The 11508-nt window shown below is 45.3% G+C and overlaps 1 protein-coding gene across 1 annotated transcript; it reads right to left on the bottom strand.

The window, feature by feature from the left end:
- Window positions 1–18: 18 nt before the first annotated feature.
- Window positions 19–11447, bottom strand: fhl1a (four and a half LIM domains 1a). Its single transcript, XM_023797724.2, has 6 exons — window positions 11289–11447; window positions 2910–3091; window positions 2539–2713; window positions 1472–1641; window positions 971–1157; window positions 19–730 (listed from the first exon to the last, which is right to left on the bottom strand). The coding sequence occupies exons 2-6, from the start codon at window positions 3063–3065 to the stop codon at window positions 576–578; spliced, it is 843 nt and encodes a 280-aa protein (XP_023653492.1). The 5' UTR covers window positions 3066–3091; window positions 11289–11447; the 3' UTR covers window positions 19–575.
- Window positions 11448–11508: the final 61 nt, after the last annotated feature.

Raw genomic sequence — 11508 nt, 5'->3', positions numbered from 1 at the left:
CCAGCAAATCAAAGAAAATGTGCTTGAATTTTGGTTTATTCCTTAAGGTTGTCGTACATTGTTTCTGCTATGCCTTACAATTCATAAAGCTGTGAACATGAAGTCTTTATCTGAATCTTTAAAACTTAACAGCAAAATATCAAACTTCAACCTTCAGCATAATGCCTCAAACTCGTGTTCGTTGAGCCTCTCGGCAAGAAGTTTGTCTGTGATACTTAACCAGACTGTGTCTCCTCCTAAATTTAGTATTGGAATATCAAGTGCCCACAAATACAAACCATTCAGCTATAAGTGTGCTCAAAAGATAAATGGTGATTTGAACTTGCAATCCATGCTTTCTTAGACTAAACTCCCACTCACAGGCTGGCTTTGCAGCTGGACAGGAGGTCCACAGGGTGGGGATATTTTAAAGCAACTGAATTAACACAAATCACATGTTTATATATATTTTTTAAAAACAAACTCCATTTGTCCATTGCAGAGTAATATGACACTTTGTGAAAAGCTAGGTATATTTATTGATGTGTGTAATTGGTTGTGTTGTCATTCCACCCTGTGCCTCAGGGGGGTGCTCCTCACAGCTTTTTGGCACAGTCGGGGCAGTAGATGGCTGTCTCATGCATCACGAAGCGCTTGTTGGCCAGCGACAGGGAGCACCTCTTGCAGTTGAAGCAGTACTCGTGCCAGGAGTTGCCCTCATAGTTCACCACCTGAGTGCCCTTTCCAAACCCTGCGGGGGGAAATGGCAGCAGTCATGATAGTGCAAAGAAGGACCTCAATTAATAGCCCATCGGTCTGTGTGGGTGGGAGGTGCTTTATGAGAAAATGTCTTGGGGATGAAGTCATCGTTTTGGGTGTAACCACTGGTGTTTAGCTGTAGTACAAATGAAATTAAACTGCAAGGAAGACCACACACACCTCTAAATGTAAGGGTGTGTGTGTGATGGTCATGCACCATATCCCCGCAGACCTGTGATGGGGTTCTCGCAGGCGCTGCATTTCTTGGCCACGCTGGTCTTGTAGCAGTCCACGCAGTACATCTTGTCCTCCACAGCGGTGAAGCGAGCTCCTGCCAGGGACTTGCTGCAGGTCAGACACACGAAGCACTCGGAGTGCCAGGGCTGGTCTTGGTAGCTGATCCCCCCCGAGGTGATGGGCTGTGAAGCAGGGAGCAGGTCAGACCACAGCCATGCCTGAAGACCATATGTACCATTAATCGATGCCCTCTTCCATCTAAACCAACATGCAGCGGATGATACAAAATCAAGTGCTGGTGCACTAATCTAACACAGGTCATATGCATTGATTGACCATCAGTTCTTCATCAGGTAAAATGTCTATAATCACGTTAATAAACTCCACTTGGTCCCCTGGGCTTTCTGGGCAGAAGTCAGGTCTTTCGGCCACCCAGTGTCACCCAGTGGCTTAGGAACCTCCACCCAGCTTGTAGGGAGAGTGTGGGACGGAGCACCTGCTTGCAGTGGGCGCAGTTCTTTGAAAAGTTCTTGTCTGAGCAGGCGGTGCAGTACAAGTCGTCACCCTTGGCCATGAAACTCTGCGAGCCGATAGGCTGCTTGCACTGGGCACAGGTGAAGCATTCCTCATGCCAGATCTTCTTCTTATACTCCACTGTCTTGGTGCCTATAGGGGAGATGGATGTCTTGTTCAGGAAACGGTGGGTCTGGCTGTGGGGCCGTGCATGTGTCCTCCACATTTCTAAGCCCAGTTATGAGCGTTTCTGTAATTATTACATTGTGGAGATCAGACTTCCTTACAATGTGACAAAAAACCTGTAACTTTTCACCTTGTGGGGCCACTTTTTCGGTCCCCACAAGGGCACCCTCAGTTTTATGAAGTTCTTTTTGGTTCCTTCCAATTAAGGTTAGGGCTGAGTTAGGGATTAAGGGTTATGCCCATAGAAATTAATGGAAAGTCCCCACAAAGATAGGAGATGAGAGGAGGCCATAAGGCCCATCAAGCTCGTTGGGAAGAAATCAATGGCTCAGTTGTTAAAATCTTATCTAGCTCTGATTTTAAGGAACCCAGGGTTTTAGCTTCCGCTACACTAACAGGAAGACTGTTCCATACTCTAACTACACGCTGTGTAAAGAAGTGCTTTCTCAAATACGTTTTAAAATGTTCTCCCACTAATTTCCACCTATGGCCATCAGTTTTAGTATTTAAACTGATCTTGAATATTGAAGAGATTCAGCCCAGCTAACCTCTCCTGCGTTTCCGTGGTGTGTGTGTGTGAGTGAGAGAGAGAGCGGGTTTACCTATCCTTATGGGGACGCAATGTCCCCATAACGTGATAAATATCAGTTTAAACCGGTCCCCATAAGGGAAAACTCTATTATAAAAATACAAAAACTCTTGTATTTTGTTTGGTTACTTATGGTTAGGGCTGGGTAGGGGTTAAGGTTGTCATAGTTAGCGTTAGCATTTTTCCCATTGAAATGAATGAGCGGTCCCCATAAGGATATGTTTACCCTACATGTGTGTGTGTGTGTGTTGTTAAACTGCCTAGGTATACCCCACCTGGCATGACCAGCTTGTAGCAGCCCTGGCAACGGTTGCCCTCCTCACGTGAGCAGCATTTCCCACACAAGATTTTGTCATCCTTGCTGCCGAAGGGCTCATTGGCTAGGGGCTTGTAGCACCTGGCGCACTTAAAGCAGTCCTCATGCCAGTGGCGGTTCTTATGGTTCAGCTCCTATGGCAGGAGTGGTGGAAGGGGGGGGGGACATTGGAGTAAGAGAGAGACACACATTATAAACCTTGGACACTCGAAACACAAAAATCACTACTGTTGTGACCCAAAATCAAGGTCTGCTTCCCAAATGGCATCATCTAGTGTAAGTCAGGTCTTGGTCACAGCAGGGCATGATGGGTAGGGAGAGGCGGCACACCTTTGAGTCAGGCCCGATGGGGCGCCGGCACTCGGCACAGGTGTTGGCGCACAGCTTGTCAAAGCAGCGCACGCAGATGTGCTTGTCCTCCTTCTGCACGTACTTCTTGCCCTGCAGGTTGTCGCGGCAGTAGTAGCAGTCAAAGCGTTCCGTCATGGTCCTGCTCAGGTAGCTCCGAGGGCCTGGCCAGGATGGACACAGAGACCCGCCCATTAGCGACAGAAAGGCTGCAGTGGAAAGCTGAGCCTTCCAAGCGTCCAGCTAGGTAATGAGACGTTTATATTTTGAATCTTTGGCGCCATAATTTGGAGCATTTTGGGTAAAATTCAGCAGTATGTAATATAATGGAATACAATTATACCAGCCCAAATTGAATCTTCTATATCTAATCACCAGACCAGCACTGCTGATGACGGCTGAGCTGAGCTGCCATACAGTTTCCCTACAGATGTGGATGCAGCAGGTTTCGTGAAGCGCTTGGCCGTCTGACCAAACTGCCTTCTGTTGGCTCTATCTGGAACGCTGTGCACCCCCCTCCCCCCCCCACCTACCTTCCATGCATGTGCTTTCTGCTGGCCATGTTCTCCAGCTTATTGGGACTGGGCTGGAGTTTCAATGCAGCTTAGAGATGTGATTTAACAGCAGTCTGGGAGAAACCCCCACCCCTCCTCCCCATACCACCACCTGCCCTCAAATTATCAGCAGAACTTTGGTCGAACATACAGTTGTGCCAACTGACCGTCGGCTGGTAAATTTAGAAGGTGCGGAATGGTGCCCCGTAGGTGCGGCTCTCACCCTTCTCTGCACAAATGTCGCCACCGTTTAACTGCAGTGTGAAGTGCAAGAGGCGCTACCTCCAGAGATTATTATAGCAGATTAGAGGAGGTATTACAGTGTCTGATCCTGGAGGGCGGGGGCAGGGGGGGCTCCTCGCCATGACCGGGCAGAAATGCCATCTCTACAGCTGAGACTCGTAGACTAAGCGCGAGTCCAGTATTTAGCCACTGACTCACCCTGGTGCCCGCTCAGGCACCCAGGACTGTGCCATTCCCCACCCACTCAAACTCCCTGGTCAGATTCCAGCCAGATCCCACCAGCCGCAGACACCGGACACCATAAATGTGCTGCTGTCTGACTCAGACCCTCCGCTGCCTTCAGGGTTGCACCATTTGCACCCTGGCCTTTCTCATATATCTCTAGCTGTGATTGGCTGACTTCCCGCCTGTCATCGTGTGGCACGGAGAGCTTCTGCAGTGTGCAGGCCTCACAGACAACGTTCCCGCTGCCTCTCATTCGCTAGGCTTCCAGGCACATCTCGACTTGTCCTCGGTCCGTCAAACTTTTTGCCTGGGGCTTGATAGGCCATGTAGGACTGCCATTTGGCAGAGCAAAGTGACTGGTATAAAATTAACACAGTTCAAAAAGTTGCACAGACAGACAGCATTGTTTAGGACAGTGTTTCCCAATCCGGTCTCCGGGCACCCACAGACAGTGCATGTTTTTGCTCCCTACCGGGAGCTGAGAGGGAGCAAAAATGTGGACTGTCCGAGGGTCCCCAAGGACTTGTTTGGGAAACACTGCTCTAGCACATGAGGCCACTTAGAGCCCGTATCCCACATCTTCCCTTCACCATGACCATGAAGCATGTGGGGTATTCTGCTCTATTTCGTGGCTTATTCAAGAGTCGATGCCTAATCTTTATTAAGCTTAAAAATTTCTGCTATCAATCATCAGATCTTCATTCTTCCATAGTGTTCAACTTCCTCTTTACACTGAAACCCTCTTTCAAACTTCATTCTCGTACAGAAATCATCATCAGTAGCTACTTCGTTGCCAATCGCAACTTCACCATCCACTGCTGCCCCATTAACAGAATTATTCTTACAGAGAAAACATCATGACTAGCTTCACTCTCTTCATCACACAGCTAGAGGTCTTCCAGGACTCTCCACCTACACCACTGCCGCTTTCCCGCCTTCTCCACTCACACCGTCAGGCACCTGTTTCTGGTTTCCCCAGCTTCACTAGTTCCAGTCCAAGACCATCCCTGTATGGAATCTACCCATTTCCACGTCCCTCCATGCCCATCGATGCGCTCTCCGGTTAAGGGTCCCCATGGAGGTGGCGATCGGGACAGGATGTCCCTGCTTCTTCCTTTACCTGAGTGCCTGTAGAAAGTCATTCTAGGAGCTCAAAATAAGTCAGCTGGAAGAGGGGGGGGGATCAAGGCTTCGGTTCATAAGACTGAGGTCTCCAGAATTTGCTCCTGCTTTTTGGGGGTGTATATATGTGTGCGTTTGTCAACACCATGTCCTACCCCCGGCCCCCACCATAAACACTCCTCACCATTTTAGGATATGTGGGAGAAGAATTAAAGAGGGAGGGAGTTAAGTGGATGAAGACAGAGTGAATTCCATCAGCATGACTTCAGAGGGAGAAAGAAGGATTCCGGGGTTTAAAACTGAGACTAGCCACAAATCCTACATGTTCTGCCCCCAATGGCTCTTTATACTCTGCTATTTGGAGCAGACTGTTAAGGTCCTGCCCGCGAGACTGAAATGCTCTACAGTGAATCCCTAAGCTTGTTACTAAAAGTGACTTTTTTCAGGAAAATACCCAGTTCACAGACCCCTGGTGCTGTGTGTAAATCAATATTTAAGCTATATATCAAAAACTGCTTCAGTTAGAAATATCTGTCATTAAAGTAATGCAGTACAACTGGCGCGATCGCTTCGGAACTGTATATACTTGGGCTCAACTCAAGATGGACTTCTTGTGTTTGGACAACAAAGTCATTTGGAGAGCAGTGTGTTTTCCTGAATTCCTCAGAGATTCTTAGCAACAGAAACAGTTTTGGATGTTCCCCAGTTGAATCTTTAATCGTTCAGGACGTTGGTCTTGACACACCACAAGAAAATCTCCTTGAAAGGAGAGGCAGTGGTAGTGAGCAGGACTGTGTACAAGGTGTCAGCTGGGTGGTGCCCCTTCCTCTAGCCCCCTGTCGCCCTCTATCACCTTGAAGAGAAGGGGACGGCTCATTCGTCTTGCATATTCGTCCCCAGCTGATACACTGGAGAAGACAGTGGAAATGCTCTGGATGACTGAGCTGACTTAAAACTGAAGGGGAGCATTTGTGGGTGAAACGAACTGTCTGCAGGGAGGACACAGAGTCCCTGGATTCTGATTTCTCTGAGGCGGCGTTTCGTCGTATCTCTGATGCTCAGCTTCCTATCTATCAGCAGTTGCTACCATCTGTCCTCAGAGGAAGTGGCCTTGTGGAGACAAGCCTGGCGTTACGGTGGCGGGACCAGCTCCGCGACCTGCTGTGGGACTAAATCTCACTGCGCAAAATCTCACTCTTAAAGCTTCTGTTTGCCACTGTTCACACTGGCTCTTTTCTCTCCGGGGTTCGAATCGGCTGCCAAGAAAGGGAAAGATCTATTTGGCTCCGATCCGGAAAGCTGCACCTGGATAGAACAGATGGGCTCACTGATTCGGGTGTTATGTTTCTGCTTTGCACTTAACCTGACTGGTGTACATATCGCGAGCGGTTTGCCACAAATCAGATTTCATGGGGTGGCTTTTCCGCTCTTTCTTGTATCCTGCCTCCTCTGAATTACTGCCATGTTTATCATAACTATAACTATTCCTGGGCTTGACTTCTGCATATGCCTTTATTCAGATACTGAACACCTTCTCCGGGAATGGTAGGTACAGAATGAAATAGATACACATCTGAATTTCCTTCGTGATCAATAAAGTGTCTGTCTGTCTCTAAATAGTTTCATACTAACTGCTGAACTGTCAGCATGTAGGTTGTATTGTAGAATGGGGGTGTGTGCATACACTTGATTAATTTTTATTATTATTTTTTTTTTTTTTTACACAAAATGTCTTCACAAATATAGCAGCTCCTGAAAAACAAATCCAGTGGGGATACCCATCTGTCACTCTCCTGTTTCCTTCCTTTCTGTCTATGTTACGCTGTCTTGTGTATGTGCTGTCATCACACAGCTGACCGCTGAAAGAAAAGCAGGCCCCCATTTAGCCACAGAACAATGGCCACAGAATATGCCCCCTGCACCTCCAGGACAAAAATAACTTGGATCTGTTACCACCACAAACTCTGCCCCCTTTTCCCCCTGCACATGTGTGTAAACACACCAGAATTCCATAATTAGCAGCCATTGGGTAAGATAATGGCTTCATGACATATTAGGCTTGGAGCTGAACAGGTGCGACTGGTGTGAGCGGATGGGTCTGCGCATGAGAGTCAGAGTACTGCTTGCGTTTACGTTAGTATGTATGAGTCAGAGTTCTGCTTGCGTTTACGTTTGTATGTACGAGTCAGAGGGCAGGCTGTTTTTCAGCTCTGCTCAACTCAACTGTAAACAATGATCTGCCTTCTAATTGGTTCGCAACACAGTTTGCAGGCATCCAGTCAAAGCTCCCCTACATGATCATAATGCTCTCCCCACCTAAACTTCTGTTCCATTTAAGATCTGGGTAGCTGCCGATCAGCTTTGGAAATCTATGTTGGTACATGGAATCTACACCAGTGGGGTATTCCATGAAGGAGGATTTCTTGCTTAGCCAGATAACTTCTTGGATTTAAGGTAGTCTGAGTTAAACGGACTTTATTTTTGTTTCCATACATTTAGCCCAGTCGACCTTAAATCCGACAAGAAATCTTGCTTCGTGGAACAGCCCCCTGCAGTGTTAAAATAAATATAAGCAATGCAATGCCAAACGCATGCTTCATAAGGACTTCAGTATGGTTTTTAAAGTAGTAGTGTGGGCTTCCCATTGGTTGTATGTTCGGCAGGCCTCAACAGCACCACCCAGTGGCCGTATAGGAGTAGCATGAAGAACAACCGGAGATTAATGGAGATCTGGGTATAGAATCCACAGCATTTAGTTTATGATAGCTGTCTATTGTGTTTTCATACTAATGAAGACAGTCCATTTGGGTATTTTTAAGACATTCTTAAAATAGGATTTAAAAACATTGTATAGGGCAATAACTAGCAACAAATGTGTAAAAGATTTACAGCATTTTCATGTACTCAAAGTAACTGGAATCTGTGTGTGCTGTTCCTGGAAGGTCATTCTAGGTTTAGCCATGAATTGGTTGTCATTCCTGGACACCCAGACAGAATGCAGATCAGTGACAGCCCCTCCTCATTTGCTAGAGGACTATAAACACACATGTGACTCATCAAAGGGGCAACAGCATGCTGTCGCTACAGTAACTTAGCAACAGGTGTGTGTGCGTGTGTTTGGGGGTGGGGGGGGGGGTGCAGTTTAGGTCCTACAGGAACATAACTGTCCCTTACCTGCCCAGCTAAAAAGCCTCTGGTCATGTAAGGGCTGTTCCTGTGCACTGGGGCTAGTTGGTCACACAAAACGACACCAGTGATGCTGAGCTTGGAATTTGGATTCTGTGACACAAAGTTTGACTCAGTTACCAACATGCATTGCAGCTTTTCAGTGGATATGCAGGAAGAGAGCTTTGCCGTAGCAGCAGAGTTGCTCTTGGGACTGAAACCATCCACCCTGGGCTGGAGCTTCAGTCTGCATCTCTGTCCTCTCTCCCTGCATGCCTGCATCTCTGTACATGTGTTTTCCAAGGGCAATGAAAGGTCCAGCTCAGGGATTAGCTGTGTTTTTCCACCGTGGTCCACCCCCCCACATCCCACTCCGAGAAAGATAGCACCCAGCACCCCCTGCCTGACTCACAATCTCTGGCCCGTGGCCTGGCAGTGACACCAAACAACAGCCAAACACATACGGAGTTTGAGAGGTGAGGAGACTTTAAAGAGAAACGCTCCTCACCGGAAAGGTTGAACTCTCGTCTACTCCATACCTCCTAATTTGGATATGCAGGCCTCTGAGCTCACTCTGGGTTATTTTTTTTATTGGCCCTCACTGTGACCATTGGAATAGGGATGGGAGGAATGGGACCTCGATGTGGAGCTGAATATGGGGTTGGGTCACAATACCAGCCGTATGGTTTATGCTACTTTCTAAATATTTCAGAAAAATATTCTGACTTTCCCATATTCCAGTGTGTTTCTGGATTTCAGGTTATGGGTGGGAAGAGCAAAAGCAGTAGCCTCAGGGGGGGTGGGGGCACAGCAAAAGTTGTCAAACAGCTGCACACAACAGAAAATTAAACATCAACTCCCCCCCCGCAGTGGCAGTGACACTACACCAAATGTGCGTCGTTAAGGAGACCAAATCCCCTTGGTGCCACTTCACTAGTTGCATGTCTGGACTTATTTTGGGGGATATTATGTCATGCTTTTGCCTTGCCCCCACAATGTGAGTAGGACTGGGTGATAAAGGCTGTCATCTGTGTGCATTAGATGGGAAGGGGGTGTGTGACCTTGAGGGGTTTCCTAAGTGAGGACACAGCTGGAGAGCAGGAGGACAGGATTAAGAGACGTTTCCACAAGCGCTTCCAAGAGTGACATCCTCAATAAATAACTTATTATTAGCGAAACGTAAACAAATGAAGACAGCACATATAAGCAAATTTCCTTATATAATTCAAGATAAACAATAATTTAGAGAGATGTTATAATACTGATTATGTAGTTTTAGCATTATGTGGGAAAGTTTAGTAAGTTAATGTTCTGAACTCAAGTCTTAAAAATGCATTTTGGATTAGGATTACCATATGGTTCATAATAAAACTTCAGTTAATTAAAGTGTGACTTCAGCTGAACATTGAGTGCTGGTAATGCTCACTCTTTAACATGTTTGTATTTTTACAGGTTTTATTAATACCGTAATTCTAGGGGCATCAGGACAGCATGTGAACAGAAGGAGCCTTCATTTAGTGCCTGAGAATAGTATTTGCTAAATTACAAACTCACACAATTTCCTACACAAAATATGGTGATATTTTCCCTTGTGAAGAGTTGTGAAGCCTTGCATCCAATATTGGTGTATAGTCACAAATAGTATCTATATTCACAAATAGTATCTAATATGTTCCAATAAACATCAGCATGTTTCTCCTATAAGAAAAATAAGTAAATTAGTCGTATCGACATGTGACAGGGGTACAGGCGCGCGCGCACCTCCCACATCGTCGTCCATTGGCATTCCCGCGCCTAATGACGCTCCTCTAGCACCATCATCGCCATTATAGCAGCTTCCATCTATGCGACTATCGGTTTGACCGGGAAATAGCGCACGTGGCGAAATAAACGCATTCTCAACCTACACCGTGACCTCCGTATGTACAAGACAGACATGATGCGAATGATGGGTGAACTATCGAGCAAGTAGAAGAGAATCTGACGCATTGTTAATGTGGAGTCATTAACATGCGCTGTTAATATAAAATACACTTTATGTACGCATTGTAAAAACAGCTTTTTTTTAATAATTAAAAAAAAAAAGATTCCGAAGTAGGTTTAATATGAAATCACTGCAGCGAAATATTTTTGACAGCCTTTAAAAGGATCTGAGGCAAGTCAGGAAGCTAAACGACATCTTAATTGTGTTACGAGACATTATAAGTATTTCTTGATTTACTCTTTAATTTTCTTCTGTTGGTGTTCACCTAATAGTGTCCTCTCCTTATGTATTACATCATATGAGAAGTAATCTGAGTAATTATGCTAGGCTAAATAACTGTAGGCCTACATACACTGGAAGACCGATAAAGGTGGATCGAGTGACTTTGATTTTATTCATTCACTTATAATTACTTGGCTACTCTGACGGGGAAATTTTTAAAATATATTTTATGGAGCTAGTTGAGTGCAAAAGAAACATTTAACGAGCCCTTGAAAGTCGCGTTACACCTAAAGGTCACCTAAAAGAGTCAGACCTGGACCTAAAGATCACCTAAAAGAGTCAGACCTGGACCTAAAGGTCACCTAAAAGAGTCAGACCTGGACTTAACCAATGTTTTTTAAACAATTGAGTTGCAGTCCTGTTGTATGGAAATCCGAATAGTCTTTTATTAGCTTAAGGCTTACTTGTCACAACTTAATTCTTACTAGTAAGAATGTGAATTCAAGATATCCACAATGCAAATCTTCCTAGTAAGAATCATATTATACAGCTCTATAATACAATTTTTACTAATCATATATTCCCATTGACTTCCACTGTTTTTCTTTCCTCACATAACCTAAATTCAATTTTCACTAGTAAAAAGTCATATTGTAGAGGTCTATAATTCATTTCTTACTGGTAAGAACTCCTGTTATATATATCTGTAAATACATTTTCACTTTTAAGAATTCCAGACCCACATATTCATAATTGAGTTTTTGCTAATTACATTGTGAAATTGCACATATCCAAAATGTGAATTTAGACAAATATAACAATTAAAGAATTAAGTAGGCTACTCACCGAATTTAAAACGGAGGGCGACCCGTCGGCAACTTCTCCCTCAGCGCTGCAACCGGAGTAATTTATGCTATTTGTAGTTCGTTACAAAGTAAAGACACGCCTTCGGCATTCGGGGTGGGGGTGAAACGGTAGGATGCAATCCAAAAAGTCCTAACATTCATCTCAACAATGATCTCATCCAGGAATTTATAAACTTTGGAAATCATATCAAGAATCGTTT

The sequence above is a fragment of the Paramormyrops kingsleyae genome, chromosome 10 (genome assembly GCF_048594095.1).
Source record: "Paramormyrops kingsleyae isolate MSU_618 chromosome 10, PKINGS_0.4, whole genome shotgun sequence".
Classification (NCBI taxonomy): domain Eukaryota; kingdom Metazoa; phylum Chordata; class Actinopteri; order Osteoglossiformes; family Mormyridae; genus Paramormyrops; species Paramormyrops kingsleyae.
This window is presented reverse-complemented; position numbering and strand designations above follow the sequence as displayed.

Bases quoted from the DNA above. Each gene is read 5' to 3' on its own strand.
- fhl1a (XM_023797724.2), bottom strand. From the start codon at position 3,065: ATGACGGAACGCTTTGACTGCTACTACTGCCGCGACAACCTGCAGGGC. The intron at 1,158-1,471 runs GTGCTCCGTCCC...CCTGCTTCACAG, and splicing joins ACTGCGCCCACTGCAAGCAG to CCCATCACCTCGGGGGGGAT. The intron at 731-970 runs GTCTGCGGGGAT...TTCCCCCCGCAG, and splicing joins CTGCGAGAACCCCATCACAG to GGTTTGGAAAGGGCACTCAG.